The sequence below is a fragment of the Hylobates moloch genome, unplaced genomic scaffold, assembly GCF_009828535.3.
Source record: "Hylobates moloch isolate HMO894 unplaced genomic scaffold, HMol_V3 SCAFFOLD_3, whole genome shotgun sequence".
Classification (NCBI taxonomy): Eukaryota; Metazoa; Chordata; class Mammalia; order Primates; family Hylobatidae; genus Hylobates; species Hylobates moloch.
The window spans coordinates 147961830-147985177 of NW_026652278.1; the positions used below are offsets into that span (position 1 = coordinate 147961830).

The 23348-nt window shown below is 36.5% G+C and overlaps 1 protein-coding gene across 7 annotated transcripts in view; it reads left to right on the forward strand.

Annotated features, from left to right (window-relative positions):
* RAPGEF2 (Rap guanine nucleotide exchange factor 2) overlaps positions 1-23348 on the forward strand; it is a 257309-nt gene that overhangs the window by 140038 nt on the left and 93923 nt on the right. For 5 of the 7 annotated variants that reach the window (XM_032148637.2, XM_032148647.2, XM_058436856.1 and 2 more), the window contains exon 7: positions 1470-1487. The exons of the other annotated variants lie outside the window; for them this stretch is intronic. In XM_032148637.2, coding sequence (XP_032004528.1) covers positions 1470-1487 — 18 coding nt within the window. The remainder of the gene's footprint in view (positions 1-1469; positions 1488-23348) is intronic. 7 annotated transcript variants of the gene reach the window in all.

Here is a 23348-nt window from a genome sequence, read left to right on the forward strand (position 1 = left end):
AAACTATTTTACATTCCCCAGTTGTTTACCTTTTTTTTCTTTCTTTCTGCAAATAAGTATAAATACAAAATGCATGGGAAAATGTAGATAGACTTAAAATTATTTACTCAATTTTTAGTAAGTTTAAGTGATATATCTTATACCCACACTTCATATATTCTATTTCTCAGAGAGCCCTTTTTATTTAAATATTTAATGTGGTTTTGACCACTAGCAACCTGACTACTCCTCTTGCTACCCATGAAGTATTTTAGTTTAACATGGATTTCATAGTTGAATCATTTTATTGAGCTCATTTGCAAAGGACTGCTTTTTCCTCATCACAAAGACATCTTTGTCTGTTGGAGAGACTTAGTATTAAAAAAACCATGAAAGGTTTTTTTGTTGCCATTGTCCATAAAAGAAGGTAATGTTTTTAGGGTTGATGTAGCATTATGGAAGAAGGAAATATGTATTAAAAATAGTTATACATATTAATAATACAACACAGATAATATTTTAGCCTAACATTAATATTTCTAATTTTTTTCTGCTTTGGGATTGTTTTTCCAGATTAGTTTTCAAACTAAAATAGTCAGTGGGAGTATGGATTATTTAAAATGTAGTGTTAAAGTTGGTTTGTTTGTTCTTATAGTCATATTTGTCACACTTTAGTTGGGTGGGCCATTTAATAACTGTTCCCTCCCCCGACCCCCAGCGTGATTCCCCCTTTATGGAAAGCTTCATTCAGTTTCCTTACATGGCTCCCTTTTCATTATTTGTTTTAAAATATATATTTCTTTTATTGTTACAAGTTTTTGTTTTGTTTTATTTTTTTAATTTAAGTGGATTTTTAAGAATGTCTTACCTAGCCAGCAGATACTTTTAGGGAAAATTCAATAGTAGGATGAAAAATTTGGCTTGATTACTAATGGATCATATACTGGTTTACTAATGTGTGACATGTGGTATTAATTTTACTAAATGAGTTAAGATTGGCAACAACATGGTCATAAGGATTGCATCCTTTTTGGGGTTTAAAAATAACATTGTAATTGTATTTATTATTTATTTTACATAAATACATAATTTTAATGTAGGAAGATTGCAAAATTTTGTTTTGTGTGTATGATGCCACATAGTAAAAAGAATTAAATAGAAATTATTCTTTATTACCCCTACGTCATATTTACTTATTCTTAACAGAAATAGTTCTCTTTGAAAGAAATTGGCTAATAGTGAAGGACTGAGGGTGAAAAGTTTATTTAAAAGAATTGCATGATCAACTTCACAGGTGATTTAAAGTGATTGCAAGAGCATTTCAAGTGCATGGCTAAAGAACATGGGAAGCATTATACATATAGCTGATTCTATATGATCATTCTTAATTTTAACATTATCTTCATTTTGGCAGATGTAATATAGCATGTCTGATAATGTTCATCTTTTCCTTTCCTCCTTTATGGCACTCATTTCATTTTGGCTCAAAGGAATGCACTAAATCTCAGGTATTGTAATTTGTGTGTGGTCTCCTGACACTAACCTAAGTTTATGTGTGAATTTGCACTGTTACTAATGAATTTATAATATTGATATGTTTTGCTTGGTCTTGTCCTTCTGTATTTTGCTCTAATTTACTTTGAAATTATCAGTGGTTTGGGTGGTAGAATAGGGTGCTTGATCTGTACAGACCTGGGGATGGATTGTCCATGTTGAAGAAAGAATTCAAGTGCAAGCTACTTATTTTTAAAAATGAATGGAGCACTTAAAAAAATGAATGGAACACTGTTCTTCACTAACCTGCTTTGCAAATAAAAAAATGAAGAGAGAAAGGCAGGCAGACATGAAGGATTTTTTTTCCTTTTTATGTGAAAGCTTATGGGAAATTCATTAGAAATTTACGTTTTAAATACTACAGATGAAAACTAAAGTTCAGGAATCCCAGTGGGAGAACATTTTGGGAGGCCACTGGTAAAATTTCAGATTTTCTTTAAAAAGCTTGGTCAAAAAGGAAGCAAAGTTTAAAATCTCTTGTATTTTCTTATTTGCACTTTATTTTTAACAAGGTTTCTTGCTTTTATTTCATTCTACATTTTAATTGAGGTCTGTAATAATCTCCTTACTCACTTCTTTCATGCCAGTACATGACTAAGTACTATACTAAGTACTAAAATCTATGATTTTCAGTATGAGTTCTTTGAAGATCTAGATTACATTTGGGGTTATCAGGGAATTTTGAGTCAAGGAAGAAAAACTGATTTATCCCTGAAAACTAATTGGTTAAGTAACTAGTAGCATTTTATGCTTGTGTTTTAGTGTTGTACAGGGAAAAGATGATGAATAATTTATTCACATTGGGGGAATCTATCATCGATATATCTTTGGCTATTAGAGTAACTTTGCCTAAAAGTATGAATTTTATGTATAATTTTTCAAATTAAAATGAGACAGTTCCTTTATGTTCTATACAAGAGAGTACGTATTAGAATGCCACAGGTGTCATGATTGCTATATTGGTTTTTGGAAGCACTACTAATTTTTAAATGATGTGGTAAATCTAAAACATTTTTATATAATTTTAAAATTTTAAGTTAAAATAATTTTAAAATTGTACACAGTTTTATGTACTTCAATGTTTTGAGCTTTTCTCTGAAAAGAGTATGCTTAAAATATATAAAACATAATATTTTAAAAGATAAATCGATATGTAATTGATCTTCCTTTTTTAGCATAAATTACCAGTCTAATTCCAACTTAGAACTTGGAATTGAATTTAAAATGTGCACTGAGTTATGATGTATACTTTAATGTACACTTTTTAAAATTAGATGCATTGCAGTAGTTTAAAGTGGATTATGATGATTTTCTTCAGAAACATGAATACTCATAGTCCATGTAGTGTGTTTTCAGGACATTTTTCAAGGCAAGTGTACGAGGTTTGCAGAGAGAATAGCATTTTAAAATGCAGTGAGAAAGGAAGATTGGAGATGGCTTTCATTAGCATTTTCTTACATTTTGATGAGTAGAGATTGAGGCTGTATTTAAAATTGCTAAAAAAATAAGATTTAGCATGAATTTTCAGTCTTAAAAAGTGAGTAGATTATAGAGGCAGGTAATAAGGTTCCTGGCAGAGGCTGGAAGATTTGGGGTCTTGTCACTAAAGAACTATCTTGGGACTTTGGATGGTAATAGTTTACCTTGTCTCCAGGTTCAGAATAGGGCAGGAGAAGAAAAGCTATGTTTATTTTACCCATAGTTTCAAGCCTTCTCTATATTGATTAGTAATTTATTCTAGAAGTTTGTGTGGGTAGGAAAATCTGAATTCCATATTAAAAATGGAGAGGAGAGGAAGGACCATTTTAACTTTTACCTTATTGGAGTGACGTGGGAAGCTGGTACCTTCCTCTTCCGTCATCTTCTATTCCTCCCCTGATTTTAATGAGGAAAAAACCCAGCTCTTCCATTTTCCTAGTTTGGAAAGAGGAAAACTGTACAGAGAAATATTAGACTAAAGATTGAAGAAAACTTGGCCAAATTGTAGAGGTTATGTGTCCCAACTGACATTTCATAATTTCCATCCTTCCTAAGCTGGTGGCAATGTTAAAATGCTCTCCATGCTTTAAAATTCTGGTTGACCCCACACCCCCACTCCTACTTACCCAAAAATGTGGCTCCACTTTATACAAATCTGAATCAGGAGACTCTGAACACAGTGTAAATAAAACATACTTATAAAGTTTCAGTCAGTACAAAAATTTTAAAATGATGAAAACTCATTGGTCATGTAAAAGGATATCTCCCACACATTTTATTAGTAGTCCTTTTCTACAATGTGAATATACACTCCAGAGTAATGTTTCATAAAGATACATTGAATTTTCCAGTAGATGAGGCTTAATGTTCTTAGAGATCACATGCAAAAGTAATGGAGAATTAATATAATGTAAGTTGAATGCCATATAATATTAAACTTTATGGAAATAATTTTTGTTGTAGTCAGTGATAATACAATATTTTTAAAATGTGGCAGCAATGTAATAAGATTGATTCATATATGAGGCTTATGAAAATCAGTCCCATTTTAAAACTAAGGTTATTATTCTGTATAATAATATAAGGCAAATTATGTTTCTTACAATGAGTGTATAAGATATAACCATTCCTAGGATATACCTTAAATATCTCTGAAGTCAGTATTTCTCTTGAGATAGAGTTAAGTTGGTTTCTCCTTCAGTTAAAGACTCCTTGGTAGTTTTGGTTAGTTTCAAAAATCATTCAGCTATTGAAACAATGAAAACATTACAGCATTTAGTTTCCGTGGTTGTGCACATTTATTTGACATTTAGGCTTTCTGACTTGAGTTATGTTCTTAAATAAGTAGGCAATATTTTTACTCATGTCATGTCTTTTCCTTGTCATTTATTATTTATTCGGTTTTTTACTGAGGTTTCTTTAGGTTTGACTCAGTATTTGCTACTTAAAAGGGTATGTTTTGGGTAATATATCAATAACTTGTATAGCTAGTAAATTTCCTAGAATATTTAAGGACTTCAAATTTTACCTTCACTTTATATGATATCACACCTGGCTATAATTTATATGATGATATTTAAAAACCTGTTTATGTATATATATATATGAGAAATTACTCAAATACAGGGGAAATTTCTTAGTTATCTTAACATTTTTTATCCTTTTAAAACTTAAATTTATCAAGCATTTGTTTGCTTAATTGTACCTGAAGGCTTGTCTTCAATATTATTATCAGTGTCTCTCTGTGAATTATAATGGGATGGAGTTTCAGGAAATTTGTGTATTTTATTTCTTGTATCATAGAGAGAAAAGCTCAGTATTTTCATTTATATATTTTTGGTCATTTAAGAAATATTCATTGAGTGCCCACCATGTTTCAGGTCTGTCCCAGGCTCTAGAGATATAAAAGTCTACAACACAGGAGAATCTGCCCCCTTTGCCCTTACAATCTCACAGGGAATACAGAAAAATAAATGGTACACACCCAGGGCCCCTACAGGAGTCAGGGATGGTTTCATGAACCACCTGAATATCTTGGCTCAAAGAAAGATATTTTGTACAGAAAGAATCTTATTTGTTCAAAGACTTAGAGGTTGAGTGGTCATAGGGTTTTTGAAAGCCATGTTGAAAGCTGAACTTTTTCATGACTGCAAGGAACAACAAAGAGACTGAAGCAGAGGTGTGACATACTGGGATTTACATTTAAATAAACTACTCTGGCTCCAAGATGGAATAGATTTTGGGGATAGGGATAGTAAGGTGGGACCACAAGACCTGGTTAAGCAATGGAAATGGAAGTGGTGGCTAGAACATGGCAACTGGAATAAGAATGAAAGGTGAGGGATTTAGGTGGTATTCAGGGGGAAGAAAGTAGAAATAATTTATGTTTCTTTTTTTTTTTTTTTTTTTTTTGAGGCAGAGTTTCACTCTTGTTGCCCAGGCTGGAGTGCAATGGTGCAATCTCAGCACACCGCAACTTCTGCCTCCTGGGTTCAAGTGATTCTCCTGCCTCAGCCTCTCGAGTAGCTGGGATTACAGGTGTGCACCACCAGGCCCGGCTAATTTTGTATTTTTAGTAGAGATGGGGTTTCTCCATATCGGTCAGGCTGGTTGCGAACTCCCAATCTCAATTGATCACCCGCCTCGGCCTCCTAAAGTGCTGGGATTACAGGCATGAACCACTGCGCCTGGCCGAAATAATTTATGTTTCAAAATAAAACTTTAGCTCTAATTCATTAATTTCTGATGATTTGCTTTGTGGGCAGTACTTTCTATTCCAATAGTGTTTAATGACCATATTGTATATGAATATAAATACGTGAGTGAGAGTTTGAGGTGGATTAGTTTCAAGCATTCTTTAATCCAGGAAAGCTAAATAGAAATGTGAAAACTGAATTAGGTAATAAAGAATGGAAAAGAGGATGAAGAGAGAGTGTTAGAGAGTGATAAAACCCCCCACAAATGTTACTAAAATTTATTGTTTAGATGCCTGATGCTTTATGTTTTCATCAGAAGAGTCTTTGGAGAGTGGTATCAAAAGTATCCTTTGCTTTTCACACCCATTATTGGCAGGTTTACTAGTTCCTCTTTACCCTAGATTATGTTGCATTTTAACATCCTGCAGAAAGCTCCCTGTGGAAAAGTCTCTGAACAATAGGTGGATGTAACAATACTGTGCTGTGTGTGCTGCAATTTCTGGCAAAATGCAGCATGTTAAAGCTGCTATAGTGGTTTCAACCTCCTTGCTTTGTGGGGACTAACTCTCTTTCTTGCAGTTACAATCAGGTATTTATGTTGATTTAATTTATATGGATTGGGAAATTGCACTATAGCGTATGTACAGAAATTGAAATGTAAATCAGGAAATAGTTTAGAAAATAAAATGATTTCTCATGCTATTAACAGCATGCATTGTAAATTCATGCAAGGCAGTTGAGAATGGTATGCAGTGTGCTGTTTACCCAAGTTTCAGCTTCTGTTGAAGGATGTCTATTTTTATATATTACATCATCTCTGCTACAGAACTCCGGTGTCCACTGGGATTTACTGTTCTTTCATTCCATTTTGAAAGAAAGCTTGTATTGATGTCATAATTGGACCCATCTTTTGGTTGCACTTGGAAATTGAAAGTAATAAGGGTGTTATGTAGCAAGTCATGCAATATTTCAAGCGATTTATTTGTCGAAAAGATCACTGTCACTTGGTCTTGCCTCTCTTTGTGAATACTGGTGGCTCTCTGTGCTTGTACATGTTTTAAATATACTTGGCTAAAATTTAGCTTTTAATCGCAACAGCGAAGATGCTTTTCATCTTCGACTGTTTCATTTCTTATCATGTGATTTTTTTTTTTTGTCATGAGATTTTGCAGAGCTACATGCTGATTTAAAAAAAAGTCTTTTTTTTTTTTTTTTAAAAAAAACCTACTTTGATATTCAGACCTATTTCCTGCCAGTGCTGAATTGATCTTTTTACAGTTATCTGTTGTAAGTTGTCTGTTTTCACTGTTTGAAATATCAAGTGATTGGAAATACTCTCTTTTGGTTTTGAGTGCAGTTTTAAAACATTATTAACCTGAAATGCCTCTCTGTTAGCTGGAAGATACTGTTGACTTCTGGACTCTAGCATTTTATGGAATATATAGATGTTAGGTTTTAAATCACTTGTGAAAGAAAATATTTTAATTATTTATATGAAGATAATTAAAAAATACCTAATAATGCTATACATATTTATCTATATAAAATTTCCCCCTTATTTTCTCTGAAAAATTTAGTCATTTAGTCAGTATTATCTATACTATTTTAATAGTAAACTTTTTTTTTTTTTTTAACTTATCAGGGACACAAACCTCCACTTCTTTTTCCCAGTAACAACTTATTTGAGATATAATTCACATGCCATACAATTCACCTATTTAAAATACATAAGTTATCATTGTTTTTCTTTTTTGGTTAAAGAAACGCAGATACCATTAATGTTACCATCTTAACATTTTTATGATACAGCTCAGTAGGGTTAAGTATATTAGTAGTAAACTTTGGACTCACTGAGCATATCCTTTTCACAGATGTACTGCCTAGCATCCTTTGTGATAATTAAAATTACTTATATTGGGAAATATCAAGGCAAAAAAGTAAAATAAAATTACACATAGGCTAAAAAATACCTTTAAAGATATTTTGGGAAAAAGTAATTGTAGAATCTATTTTTAAAACCTTACTAAATAATTGTTTTATAGCAGTTTCTTATGGACTCAGTAGATGATCAGATATCCTCCCCCACCCCCTTTAATCTTCCTTTCTTTTAAGTGGAAGACAGAAGACAACATATATGGTGCATTGTATACTGCTTGGGAGATGGGTGCACCAGGATCTCACAAATCACCACTAAAGAACTTACTTATGTAACCAAATACCACCTATACCCCAATAACTTATGGAAAAATAATAATAATAATTAAGTGGAAGACACGTGGTAGTTGGATGCAATATGACATTTGGAATGGCTGGCATAGGGGAGAAATGGTATGGCAGCAGAGTGGACCAAATCTGTAATACGAATTGCTGATTTGGATAAATAGTAGAGTAATTACAAAGGGAAATATTTGAGGATGAAAAAGAAAATACTCAGGCTGTCTTGATTTTTACTCAGACGTCTATGAGAATAGCAATGGTAATTTGCCATTTGTGGTTTCAATACAATGCAGAAGGCATTTGAGGGTATTAGAAAATAAAACCTCAAAATAAGTTGTGACATTTCCCTTTCACCAATTATTAGCACTCTTCTTCTTCTTCTTTTTTTTTTTTTTTTTTTTGAGACAGGGTCTCTTGCTCTGTCACTCAAGCTGGAGTACAGTGGCGTCATCTCGGGTCACTACAACTGAGAGGTGACAACGTGCTAGCAGCCCTTGCTTGCTCTCGGCGCCTCCTCGGCCTCTGCGTCCATTCTGGCCATGCTCGAGGAGCCCTTCAGCTGCCACTGCGCTGTGGGGGTCCCTCTCTGGGCGAGGCCGGAGCCGGCTCTCTCTGCTTGCGGGGAGGTATGGAGGGAGATGCGGAGGTGGGAACCTGGGCTGTGAGCTGCGCTCACAGGCCAGCGCGAGTTCCGGGTGGGCACAGGCTCAGCGGGCCCCACACTCGGAGCGGCCCACCGGCGCTGCTGGCCCAGGCAGTGAGGGGCTTAGCACCTGGGCCAGCAGCTGTGGAGGGTGTGCCAGGTCCCCCAGCACTGCCGGCCTGCCCGCCCTGCACTTGAATTCTCGCCAGGCCTCAGCCACCTCCCCATGGGGCAGGGCTCGGGACCTGCAGCCTGCCATGTCCGAGCCCCCCACCCCCTGTGGGCTCCGGCACTGCCTGAGCCTCCCCGATGGGCACCCTCCCTTGCTCTGCAGCGCCCGGTCCCATCGACCACCCAAGGGCTGAGGAGTGCAGTGCAGGACTGGCGGGCAGCTCCGCCCGCCGCCCTGGCGTGGGATCCACTAGGCAAAGCTAGCTGGGCTCCTGAGTCTGGTGGGGACTTGGAGAACTTCTATGTCTAGCTGGAGGATTGTAAATGCACCAATCAGCATTCTGTGTCTAGCTAAAGGTTTGTGAATGCACCAATTAGTTCTCTGTGTCTAGCTCAGGGATTGTAAACGCACCAATCAGCACTCTTGTGTCTAGCTAAAGGTTTGTAAACACACCAATCAGTGCTCTGTGTCTAGCAAATCTAGTGGGGACTTGGAGAACTTTTATGTCTAGCTAGAGGGTTGTAAATGCACCAATCAGCACTCTGTGTCTAGCTCAGGGATTGTAAACGCACCAGTCAGCACCCTGTCAAAACGGACCAATCAGCTCTCTGTAAAATGGGCCAATCAGCAGAATGTGGGTGGGGTCAGATAACGGAATAAAAGCAGGCTGCCTGAGTCCGAAGTGGCAACCTGATTGGGTTTGCTTCCACACTGTGGAAGCTTTGTTCTTTTGCTCTTCACAATAAATTTTGCTGCTGCTCAGTCTTTGCGTCTGCCATGTTTTTAAGAGCCGTGACACTTACTGCGAAGGTCTGCAGCTTCACTCCTGAAGCCAGCAAGACCACGAACCCACTGGAAGGAACAAACAACTCCAGAGGTGCGCCTTTTAGAGCTGTAACACGGCGAAGGTCTGCAGCTTCACTCCTGAAGTCAGCAAGACCACGAACCCACCAGAAGGAACAAATTCTGGACACATCTGAACATCTGAAGGAACAAACTCTGGAAACACCATCTTTAAGAACTGTAACACTCACCGTGAGGGTCCATGGCTTCATTCTTGAAGTCAGCACGACCAAGAACCCACCAATTCTGGACACACAACCTCCACTTTTCAGGCTTAAGAGATTCTCTCACTTCAGCCTCCCTAGTAGCTGAGACTACAGGCGTGAGCCAGCACACTCGTGTTTTTTGTAGAAACAGGGTTTCGCCATATTGCCCAGGCTGCGTTTGAACTCCTGAGCTCAAGCGATTTGCCTGCCTTGGCCTCCCAAAGTACTGGGATTACAGGCGCCTGGCCCTGTATTTCTTTATGCAAGAATTTAAACTGAACCTTTAAAAAAATGTTTGAATCATCAGGACTTTTGGAACACTTAGGAAAGTTTTTAGAAAGGGATCATTTTGCCATTTGTTAATTTATGAAATAAGCATATCCCTAATCAACTGGGATGTAGAGAATACTTGAGCGTTGTTGATATTCTTGATGTCATTTACAGTGGGCATTTTTGAGGAATACTTGACAGCTCAGTTTAAAAATTACTCTGTAGTATAAACTTTTGCCTGAATTTTAGTATTAACTTTGGTTAGACTGAAAGAGCGGCCAGCTATTCTGCAAGCGGATTGTCAGTCAGAGGGTTCTGTTGAAGTGGGTGTAAACAGGAAATCTAAGGACAGTTGATAACTGCATTCTTTCACATCAGCTAAGAGAGGCTGATTGTTTTCTAGTTGCAGCAGTTTTCAAACAGTTTCATCTCTGGACTCCTTTAAACTTCTAAAAAATTTTTTTCCGCTCTAATGAGCTTTTGTTTATTATTATTTACCACATTAGAAATTGAAACAAAAAGTTTTAAATATGTATCCATTGATTAACTTAAAAATAGTAATACACATATTACACATTAACATGAGGGTTTTTAAGGGGAAAATATTTTGTAAAACAAAAATTTATAAGAAGAATGATAGTGTTTTATGCTTTAGCAAATATGTTTAATATTGGCCTAATAGACAGTTGGATTCTCGTATGTGTATTCAGTCTGTTGTGATATGCTGTTCTGGTTGAAGTATGTAAAGTATATGAAGAAAATCTGGCCTCACATGCATAGGTAGTTGGAAAAGGGAAGAGTATTTTAACAGCTTTCAAAAATAATTGTGGGTGTTTTTTGAAAGACTGCACCAAAATATGACCGGTAGTGGTTTCTTAAAGATCAGTTGCAATGAGAAATTTAAAACCATGTTAGTTAACTTGCCTTACTCTCTCTTATTAAAACCCATTGGTCTTAACTGCACAATGAAAGGATCTTTTTACTTATGCATACTTTTGTAACATCATGCAGTGGTCACTGGGTTAAACAGTCTTCTGAATTTTGGCACATTATACAATATAAAGAAAAATCACATTTGTTAATACCACCACAGATCTCATAAAGAAAGGGCCTTAATTATGAAGCTGTCAGAGTTACTGTGTTAGATATGTTTTTCAAAATTCTTTTAGTTGAAACTTCAAATTTTATCATTAGCGAAGTATTATCAGCTGTTTTTCTTCAAATGACAAGCTCATTTTGTTCATTTTTAGAAAATACCTGCCAGATACCCAATTCCGAATAACCATAGTTTTTATTATTATTATTATTATTTGTTCTTTCAAATGAAAATGTTTTTCTGTGGCCGGGTGCGGTGGCTCACGCCTGTAATCTCAGCACTTCGGGAGGCCGAGGTGGGCGGATCACCAGGTCAGGAGATCGAGACCATCCTGGCTAATACGGTGAAACCGCGTCTCTGCTAAAAATAACAAAAAATTAGCCGGGCGTGGTGGTGGGCGCATGTAGTTCCAGCTACTCGGGAGGCTGAGGCAGGAGAATGGCGTGAACCTGGGAGGCGGAGCTGGCAGTGAGCCTGGGGAACAGAGCAAGACTCCGTCTCAAAAAATAAAAAAGAAAATGTTGTTCTGTGAAAAAAGGGGCCAGTTCACTTACGACTGGAATAATTGCACATCTTTTCCTTGAAATAACCATTGTACATTGTAACAAAAGTGCTTTATGCAAACTTCTCACTTCATCATACAGAATATTAAAAGGACGTATACTAATGGGTGGAGATTTAATGCAATTAATTATTACTGCTTTATCAAGGACACTTTAATACTGGCATTTCCTTTTTTTGCCACTGTGAGTGGTGGTAAAGAATACAAGGACCATATTGGTAATAACAGTAGTTACATAGTAGTAGTGATGCCAGTGTCTTGATATATCCTAAGACATCAGTTAGGTTTTACCCATTTTTGCTTTTACACATCAGCACAGTGAGAAAAGCAAGTAACATTTTAATGTCATAATGAAAACATAGTTTGACTTTATGAACTCCTTAAGAGTCTTGGGGACCCTCAGGGGTCCTGAGACCATACTTTGTGAACTAGTCTCTTATAGATTTGATTCACTGGTTTTTCAGATTTTATTTGCATAGTATAATAGAGTTCTGCAAATAGAACCAGTGGAGTGTTAAGGGAAGGAGATATTAAGGAATTGACGTATGCTATTGTGGATGCTGACAAGTCCAAAATCTGTACCTAATACAGTATGACTTTTTTTTTTTTTTTTTTGAGACAGAGTCTCGCTGTGTCACCCAGCCAGGAGTGCGGTGTCACAATCTCCGCTCACTGCAACCCGTCTTCTGGGTTCAAGTGATTTTCCCATCTCAGCGTCCCAAGTAGCTGGAACTACAGGCGTGTGCCACCACGCCTGGCTAATTTTTAGTAGAGACAGGGTTTCACCACATTGGCCAGGCTGGTCTCGAACTCTTGACCTCAGGTGATCCGCCTGCCTCGGCCTCCCAAAGTGCTGGGATCACAGGTGTGAGCCACCATGCCCCACCAGCATGAGATTTTAAATAGTCCTATGCTGCATAATGACATTTTTGTCAGCGAACGAACACATACACAGCAGTGGTCCTGTAAGATTATAGTACAGTATTTTTACTGTAGCTTTTCCGTGTTTAGGTATGTTTACATATACAAATACTTACTATTGTATTACAGTTGCCTACAGGATTCAGTACAGTGACATGCTGTACAGATTTGTCACCTAGGAGCAATAGGCCATGAGCCTAGCTAGGTGTGTAGTAGGCAACATCATCTAGGTTTGTGTAAGTACACTCCCATGATGTTTGTACGAAGACAAAGTTGCCCAATGACGCCTTTCTCGGAATGTATTCCCCGTCATTCTGTCGTTATGACGTGTGGCCATTTTTAAAACTTCTTTCTTCTCAAAACTCCCCTTACCTTATTTCTAGAATTCTCTTTCTTTTGCTCTATTTTGAATATACAGTGTATTCTTTTTTTAACTGGTGCCTTTGTGCTGCCTTCAGTCTTTTTCTGTCTCCTTGTTCTTACATTAAGACATAAGTGGCCAGTTTCCCTTGTTACCACGAAGTGTGATTGGCAACTCATGACTGTGCTCTGACATTCAAAATTCTTTCAGAAATCAGCTACTATAAAGCAAAATAATTGTCTGAGGGGATAGAGCTGCCTTTGGTAAGGCACCAGAAATGTTGTCTCAATTCCTCAAATCTGAAATGGTGGGTCTCCCTTGGTGAAAATTGAAATGGCCAGATGAATATTCTATGTGATAAGGGGTCACCATAGGTTCATGCATTGTTTTTGGGTAGAGAAATTTTTTTTTAAATAGTCTCATTTTCTTCCATACTGTGTTTCTACTTTTATTGTAAATACCATGTTTTGTAGTAGTTGATTGGATTATTAATATCTTGTTAATTTTGTTTTTAATCTTAAAACTTCACTGAGTTTAGTGATATATACTTTTAAATTTTGGTCGAACAGATTTTAAGTTTGCTTTATGTCTTGGAAAAAATATTTACTTCCTATAAAACAAAATCCATCCAGAAAAAAGGTTTTTTTATACATTTGCTCTAAGACAATCTTTTAGTAAGCATTTCATAGATGATCAGTACATTTTGTTTATGTCTAGCACGCTGTTGAACTGACCAACATGATTTCTGAAATTCATCTCTGATTTCTTTTTTTAGTTTAATTGTATTTAAAGTTCCAGGATACATGTGCAGGATATACAGCTTTGTTACATAGGTAAATGTATACCATAGTGGTTTGCCGTACCTATCAACCCATCACCTAGGTATTAAGCCCATGTATTAGCTTTATGTATCCTGATGTTCTTCCCTGTATGGCGCCCCGCAGGCCACAGTGTCTGTTGTTCCCCTCCCTGTGCTCCCACTTAAAAGTGAGAACATGCAGTGTTTAGTTTTCTGTTCCTTTGTTAGTTTGCTGAGAATAATGGCTTCTGGCTCCATCCATGTCCCTGCAAAGGACATGATCTTGTTCCTTTTTATGGCTGCAGAGTATTCCATGGTGTATATGTATCATGTTTTCTTTATCCAGTCTATCATTGATGGGTATTTGGGTTGATTCCATGCCTTTGCTATTGTGAGTAGTGCTGCAATGAACATATGCATGTGAGTATCTTTATAATAGGATGATTTCTATTCCTTTGGGTATATACCCAGTAGTGGGATTGCTGGATCAAATGGTATTTCTGCCTCTAGGTTTTTGAAGAATCACCACCCTGTCTTCCACAATTATTGAACTAATTTATACTCCCACCAACAATGTGTTTCTTTTTCTCTGCAACCTCGCCAGCATCTGTTGTTACTTGACTTTTTAATAACAGCTATTCTGATTGGTGTGAGATGGTATCTTATTGTGGTTTTGATTTGAATTTCTCTAATGATCAGTGATGTTTGAGTTTTTTACATGTTTGTTGGCTGCATGTCTTTTGAGAAGTGTCTGTTCATGTCCTTTGCCCACTTTTTAATGGAGTTGTCTGTTTTTTTCTTGTAAATTTTTTTTTGTTTCTCGTAAACTCTGGATATTAGACCTTTGTCAGGTGGATAAATTGTAAAAATTTTCTCCCATTCTGTCGGCTGTCTGTTCACTCTGGTGATAGTTTCTTTTGTTGTGCAGAGGCTCTTTAGTTTAATTAGATCCCATTTGTCAATTTTTGCTTTTGTTGCAATGCTTTTGGTGTTTTTTGTTGTTGTTGTTGTTTTGTGAAATCTTTGCTCGTGCCTGTGTCCTGAATAGCATTGTCTAGATTTTCTTCTAGGATTGTTAATAGTTTTGGGTTTTACATTTGTATTAGTCAGTTTCACACTGCTGATAAAGACATACCTGACGCTGGGCAATTTACAAAAGAAAGATATTTGATTGGACTCACGGTGCCACGTGGCTGAGGAAGCCTCACAATCATGTCGGAAGGCAGGGAATAGCAAGTCACATCTTACGTGGATGGCAGCAGGCAAAGAGAGGGCTTGTGCAGAGAAACTCCTGTTTTGCAAACCATCAAATCTCATGAGACCCATTCACTATCATGAGAACAGCACAGGAAAGACCCGCCCCATGATTTAATCATCTACTACCAAGTCCCTCTCACAACACTTGGGAATTATGGGAGCTGTAAAATGAGATTTGGTTGGGGATGCAGAGCCAAATCATATCAACATTTAAGTCTTTAATCTATCTTGAGTTAATTTTTGTAAAAGGTGTAAGAAAGGAGCAGTTTGTTTTCTGCATGTGGCTAACCAGTTCTCCCAGCACCATTTATTAAATAGGAAATGTTTTCCTCATTGCTTGTTTATGTCAGGTTTGTTGAAGATCAGATGGTTGTAGATGTGCAGTCTTATTTCTGAGTTCTCTATTCTGTTTCATTGGTCTATATGTCTGTTTTTGTAACAGTACCATGCTGTTTTGGTTACTGTAGACTTGTAGTATAATTTGAAGTCGGGTAGCATGATGCCTCCAGCTTTGTTCTTTTTGCTTAGTATTGTCTTGGCTATATGGGCTCTTTCATCCCTGATTTCTTGTTTCTTGTCCTATCCCATTTAAAGTCTTGGGGATCAGTTATAGAATTAATGAGTGAATGCCTTCCTGTATTAATAATATGAAATGCTACTTTGTGACACACCTAGGTAATGTAATCTTGCGTGACCATGAACTATCTGGCCAGTTGTTAGCAATTCTAATAATGATAATCTGATATTTACAATTAAATATTCTAGTATTATCTTTGGTTTTTAAATATCAAAATGGTAGTAACTGGCAATTTCAAAGTGTAACTAAAATATGAATAGTAAAATACTCCCCATGCCTTTTTAGAGCCGCTAAGGAGAGGGAGAAATTAGTTGTGTGTTTTGTTTATTCATTTATTTATAAAAAGGAATATTGAGTGTTGTTATCTTAAACTCATGTGGCTGTATCGGTAGGCTGACTTTTTTCTCAAGAAAATATTTTAGAAATTTTCGTGTCATTTAAAATATTTTCTATATTGAGATGGTCTTCTATATTTATTTATTTTTCAGGCAAGTTTATTTGGAAGCATTTCCTGTCTGGAATGTATTTGATTACAACAAAAGGGCAGGCACAATTCTATTTCTGGTAGTAAAGTCCGTTGGTTAATGCATCCATTTATAATTACTGTCACTTTCTTTTAGAAAGACTATTAAGCCATTTTGAAAACTTACGCAGTTTGATATTTATTTCCAGACACTAGATTTTTTAAAAATAAAAATGTATTTGTTAAATATTAAATTTCTGAAGACTCAATAGGTCTTTGAAAGCAGATAGTATCTTTATGCCATTGTGTATATCCTTTGCACAACAGATAATACAGGTCTCAGCAGTACCATGGTTGTATCATGTTGATATCTTTGGATCAAACTTGCAAAATTAGTATTATTTAGTATTTCTAGGAGTGGCATTATAGATCTTACTGCTTTAACGGGTCTATACAAGGAAATCAGCACAAGGAACTTAGTCCCAGACAGCTGTACGTTAATTAATGGGTTGGCCGAGGCTTGAATGCAGCTGACTTTTTAGAATATTTTAGAGAGAATAAAATTGACACTTATTGAAGGTTTATGATACACCAGTCTGCTAGATGTTTACTGATATGTTTTGTCAGTGAAACTAGCCCACAGTTCTGTATTTCCCTGTCAGTAGATAAGCATGCACTGGCGAAACAGGTTAAGTAACATGTTCAATATTCATGGTCTCTCAGGTAGTAAATGTTAGAAAGCCAAACATAGGTCTTTCCCATTCCCAATCTATGAAATTACTCATTTAAAAAAATGAATGTAGCATATATTGCTTTTTATGTTATTTAAACTTAAAATATAGCCCAAAGGAGATATATATCAAATAATTTAACCACTTTAGAAGTACACCATTTAAGTGCCTTTTGAAGAGAGAGACTGGGGCATAGAATGTCCAGTGTCCAATATCTAGAAATGATGACTGAGCTATATTTGCAGCAGTTACAGACTTTGGTTGATGAATCAATCTTTTTGTTACAGTTAAGTGTTTTTCCTTTTCTGACCAAGTATCTCTCATTAATAAAGCACAGCTATCTTTTTTTCTTTTTAACCTTTCTAGCTTCATTCCAATAGGATAAGTTTTTACTAGTAAGTAGCACCATTTCATAACAAAGGGATGACCTTGTAACTAGTGTATTTTAAAAGTTAGGCCCACTAATATTATCATAAGGAAAGCCAAAATCTTACAGAAAGATCTTTTGTAGGTATGACTCTTTAATGAAGTGAAATAACTTACTTACAGTTGTCTAAAATTATTCATAGTTTTTAGAGGTGAAAAAAATACCACTCATAAAATTGCTTCTTGTGTACCAGAGAATGTTGGAAGTGTTTTGGTAATATTTAAGAATATTGAAAAAATATAAGTAAATCAAAGAGTTTTTAAAAAACTCCTATAAAACTTACTATCTAGTTATATAATCTGAATAATTCAAATTATTGTTTAAAATCATCTTTAATCCTTTTCTAAGTTTGGCAGCTTTTAATTTTTAAGTAAGGACGTTAAGAAGAAAACTTCTGTTTTCCTATTATCACTATAGTTTGTTTTTATTATTTATTTATTTATTTATTTTCATTTTTTGAGACAGGGTCTCACTGTCTCACTCAGTCGCCCAGGCTAGAGTGCAGTGGTGCAGTCACGGGTCAATGCAGCCTTGACCTCCCAGGCTCAAGTGATTCTCCTCACAAGTAGCTGGGACTACAGGTGTGCACCACAACGACTGGCTAATTTTTTGTAGAGACGAGGTTTTGCCATGTTGCCCACGCTAGTCTTGAACTCCTAAGCTCAAGCAATTTGCCTGCTTCAGCCTCCCAGAGTGCTGGGATTACATGTGTTAGCCACTGCACCCAGCCTAATTTTTTTTTTTTTTTTTTTTAAAGTAAGGGGCATTTTAATATTCTCCCTCCCACTGCCAAAACAGAAAGACAAAAATCTTGGAATGAAGGAGTTATTATGAAGAAATCTTATCTCCAAACAGTTTTGTTTCCATTAATGTAGTGGGTTTTTTTTTCTATGATTCTATATTATATCAGCCTTTCTACCTGCATTTTCCCACCAGCTGATGTTTGGTAACAGCCATGTTAGATAAGACCACCTTAAGAGTGTGAAAGGATTTAAGAATCTTCTGGCTGAACCACTTAATACAGTTTAGTTCTTTTCTATAACCACTAACATTCAGCCTGTACTTTTTAAGATTTTTAAATTACAGTTAGCACAGGTATTTGAGGAGGTATTCCTTTACAGAATGACTGTCAAATTTGTATCCCAGTGCCTGGTACAAAGTAAGAACTTAGTAAATCCTAACAGTTATTATTTATTAGAGGAAAAGGTTAATTATTATTATTTTTTGAGACAGAGTTTCACTCTTGTTGCCCAGGCTGGAGTGCAATGGCGTGATCTCAGCTCACCACAACCTCCGCCTCCCAGGTTAAAGTGATTCTCCTGCCTCAGCCTCCCAAGTAGCTGGGATTACAGGCATGCGCCACCACGCCCGGCTAATTTTTTGTATTTTTAGTAGAGACGGGATTTCTCCATATTGGTCAGGCTGGTCTCGAACTCCTGACCTCAGGTGATTCTTCCGCCTCGCCTCGGCCTCCCAAGTGTTGGGATTACAGGCGTGAGCCACTGTACCCCACCAGGAAAAGGTTAATTTTTTGAGACGGAGTCACTCTGTCACCCAGGCTGGAGTGCAGTGGCGCGATCTTGGCTCACTGCAAGCTCTCCCTCCCGGGTTCACGCCATTCTCCTGCCTCAGCTTCCCAATAGCTGGGACTACAGGCACTGCCACCACGCCCGGCTGATTTTTTTTGTATTTTTAGTAGAGATGGGGTTTCACTGTGTTAGCCAGGATGGTCTCAATCTCCTGACCTCATGATCCACCAGCCTCAACCTCCCGAAGTGCTGGGATTACAGGCATGAGCCACCGCACCCAGCCAGAAAAGGTTAATTATTAAGAAATTCTTGAACTTAGTAAATCCTAACAGTTATTATTTATTATAGGAAAGGGCTAATTATTAAGAAACTATTATGGTTAGCTGTAATCTGCCTCTCCATAATTTTAGTTCATGTTTCTAGGTCTCTTTTAAAGCAACACAAGCGAATATTAATATTCCATTTTTATATAACTGTTTGAGATGTTTACAAAGATCCACCCTTTAAACCTCTTCTTCTGTATTAAATATTACCAGCTTTTTGTAGCTTTCCTAGACCAGTTACTGCTTGCTGTTGTTTACATAGGTCCTGTAATACGCTACAGTGCAGATTACAGTAGAATTTTCTGTCTTCTTTGCTCTGGACATCATAGGTCTGATCATGTAACCTGAGATTATATTAAGATTTTGGGGATTGTACATTGGCTCAGAGAGAGCTTTTGGCTTGCTCTGTTTTACAGATAACCCCTTCTACCTCCCACTTACCTGTGAATTGTTCCTTAAGCCTGATCCTCCCCATCCTGTTCTTGTACAAGTAACATTTTTATAATATTTATGTAGGTCTTTATATTTATTCCTGTTAAATTTAAATTTACTGGTTTTAGCCTACCCTTTTTGCCTATCAAATTATTTAAAACTCCGGATTTTGTCAGCAAAGAAATTAGACATCTTTTACAATTACTCACCCATCCTGTGTCTGGTTCCCCATCTTAAAAAGTGTGGAATTTAACAGGTTAGTTTTGAAGTTTACGTGGAATCACTTATGCATTCATTCTTTGAACAACCACTATGTGTCAAGTACTAAGGATAAAGCACAGTCTGTTGTTGACAATATCAGATAAGTGTTGTGCGGTTCCCCTCATCTAACTTATAATTCCAGTTTGTGATGCAGTATTTCCTGTTTTTCTTAAATAAAAACAGAGGGATAATTAACAGATCATTGTGCTCATGCAACATATTAATCCCAAGGGAATATATTACAGTCAAATTAGTAATGAAGATAATATTCTTTTACATATGCCGTGTTAATGTGTGAAATATTAGTGGGGGGCCTTGTTCTAGGGCCTCGCCCCTAGAAAAAGCATGGAAACAATTCACAACCACAGTTCAAGGACTCCACCTCTGAAACCTTGAGCAGAGGTTTGTAAGTGAAGTCTGGCCTTTTTAAAAGATAGATTCTAGGAAATGAAGTAAGCTTTGTTAAATCTGCTGCTAAAGTCTGCCCATTTTTCAAGTAAGTGCATTTTTAAAAGCCCCACGTGGGAATTTCTCACGGACTTACAGGCTTCTTTGTTTTTCTGCATGTCTCCATCTCATGTCGTCTTTTAATCTTTCCCCTCTAACATGCTCCATGTGAATGTTTCTTACAGATAGTTGCCACATAATTTTCATATATTTCTTATAGATAGTTGCCACATAATTTTTCAATTACAAATCAGATGCAACATAAACAGTTTGCTTCAGAAACTTTTTTTTTTTTAAACATTTCCTTGGAACATATCTGTGGAGTAAATCATGGTGATCTTTTTGAACTCCCAGTTAGGTTTTTCTGATACTGAACATGAGCTCAACAGCTTCCTTATGTTTCTCAAGTCTGTATTTTGATTCACTTAGATGTTTAGTGAGCATTTCCTATGTGTCAGCCATTGCATTGGTTTCTTTCACATTTTATTTCATAATTAAAATATTTTTAATAATGAACCAGAAGTGCCATTTCACTTTATGAAAGTAGAAAAATGAAATTTTAGCCCAGATTTCCTGTGTGACTGCTTTGGGTGGGGTGTGTCAAGGACTTATGTGCGGTATACCCAAGGATGAAATAGATGATATGAAAATGTAAGATTGAGTTAAAATATAAAGTTTATCAGATAATCGATTTTTCTTTTAAAAGAAATTGCACTATTAATGGGGGATGTATTGGCTTTAGGAAAAGAAAAGTAAAACTTCTGACCATATCTACCATCTTTTATTTTGCATTGGCTTAGTGCTTAATTAGTTTGATGTACTCTCATAGAAAAAAATAGCATTTTAAAGTGACATTTTTGGGGGGAACAATGAAACACTAAAAATCCAGTTTGTAAAATTTCTTGTTTTCTCCTATCAAAGAATGACTTCTTTCTGCTATACCCACAAGTTTTCCCCAGCCTCTATAGTTTTTCCTCTGTGGTAGTGGGGAGAGGGAATATTTAACTATTAAGTGAAGTAAGTGGTATTAAGAAACCTAGAATTCTATTTTGCATTCTTCTATACTACTAACTGTATAATCTTATACACTTTATTTTTTCTATGAAATATAAGTACATTATTCTCTTGCTTCCCTTGGGTTTTGATGAAGTTTAATTAAATGTTTGTAAAGCACATTGAGATCTATGGTTAAACACTGTATATGTTCTAAGTATGATTAATCATTACTGAGAACAGACCATTTTTCTCAATTTCATAGTAATTAGAAAGTAAATACTTGGCCGGGCGCGGTGGCTCACCGCGTGAGCTTGTAATCCCAGCACTTTGGGAGGCCAAGGCGGGTGGATCACGAGGTCAGGAGATCGAGACCACAGTGAAACCCCGTCTCTACTAAAAATACAAAAAAATTAGCCGGGCGTGGTGTTGGGCGCCTGTAGTCCCAGCTACTCGGAGAGGCTGAGGCAGGAGAATGGCGTGAACCCGGGAGGCGGAGCTTGCAGTGAGCTGAGATTGCGCCACTGCACTCCAGCCTGGGCGACAGAGCGAGACTCCGTCTCAAAAAAAAAAAAAAAAAAAGAAAAAAGAAAAAGAAAGAAATACTTTAGGTGGAAAAAAAAAGAATATAATGATATTAAATATAGCATGGAAAGCCTTTGCATTAAGTAGTTTCCTGAACTATATAATCTCCATTTTTTTGGAGTGTTGTTACTGATAATTTAGAAGTCATTGGATATTATTGACAGGGTAGAAAGTTCTTACATGGTTCTTTTTCTTAACCAGATCTAGTTAATGCTACTTGGTAATGGTTAAGGAATGGGGTAAATATAACCCAAATTAGAGTGAACTTCAAGATAAGTGTGATTTTTTTCTTATTTGTATAAAATCTATAATGTGGGTTTCTCCTAAATCCTTTGTTTATATTTCTTTAGCAGTGTTTGGCATATTATAACCTGCCATAATTGTGTTACAACATAAAAGATAGTGTGGATAATGAAATTTCTGTATTACAATTATGAGTTTTAAGATGTGTAGGTTGTAGGCATGGAGCCAGGCTGAGAGAGAGATCATGCCAAGTCTTAGCACAGAAAAGCATCAGTGCCTAAGGATGTGTGATTTTACTTCATCTATCAGGTTCCCTGGTTAGGTTAGCTTCCTTCTTGAGAGAAGTAACACATTTTCCAGAGAGAGGCAAGCAATTGGAAACCTCCATATATAAAGTCAGACACCATCAGCATGGGGGTAATTTGACTTAACCTTGAGAAGAGTGTTTTGGCACATGGATATGTGTTTTGTGGGACACGGGCCAGATGGAAGGTGTAGAACTTGATTATTTAATCCCTGAGTTGCCATTTATTTTTTTTAATTGTATAAAATATAAGTAATATTAAAATTTACAATTTTACACATTATTAAGTGTAAAAGGCCAGTGGGATTAAATACATTCCCATTGTTTTTGCAACCGTTACTGCCATCCATCTCCAGAACTTTTTTGATCTTCCCAAGTTAAAACTATGCCATCGAACAATAACTCCACAATGCCTCCTTCCCCCAGCACCTGGCAACCTCCATTCTACTTTGTGCCTATGTGAATTTGACTACTCTAGTATTTAGAGTAGAGCATTATATAGTATTTGTCCTTTTGTGACTGGCTTATTTCTAGCTTGATGTTTTCAAGTTTTATCCATGGTGTAGCATGTAATAGAAATTCATTCCTTTTTAAGGCTGAATAATGCATATACCACATTTGTATTAATATCATTCATACATTTATCTGTCAGTGAACACTTGGGTTGCTTCTACCTTTTAGCAACAGTTTACTTTTAAGTCGTTAGTTATATCTATTACAGAAAAATATTTGGAATTTTGACAGAAACTAGTCTAGAGGATTAAATGGGGTCTTTCCAGTGCCCTTTCCCAGTCAGTGGAAGGTTCATTCACTCAACAAGAATGTGAGTGCCTACAGTGCTTGGTGTGGTGAACACAGGAGTACACACAGACAGACATGGCACCAGCCATCGTGGAGATGAGAGTGTAGTGGAGGAAGCAGACACTAACTGCTTAAATACTCTTGGGGCTACATGCAAAATTACAACGGTAGTAAATG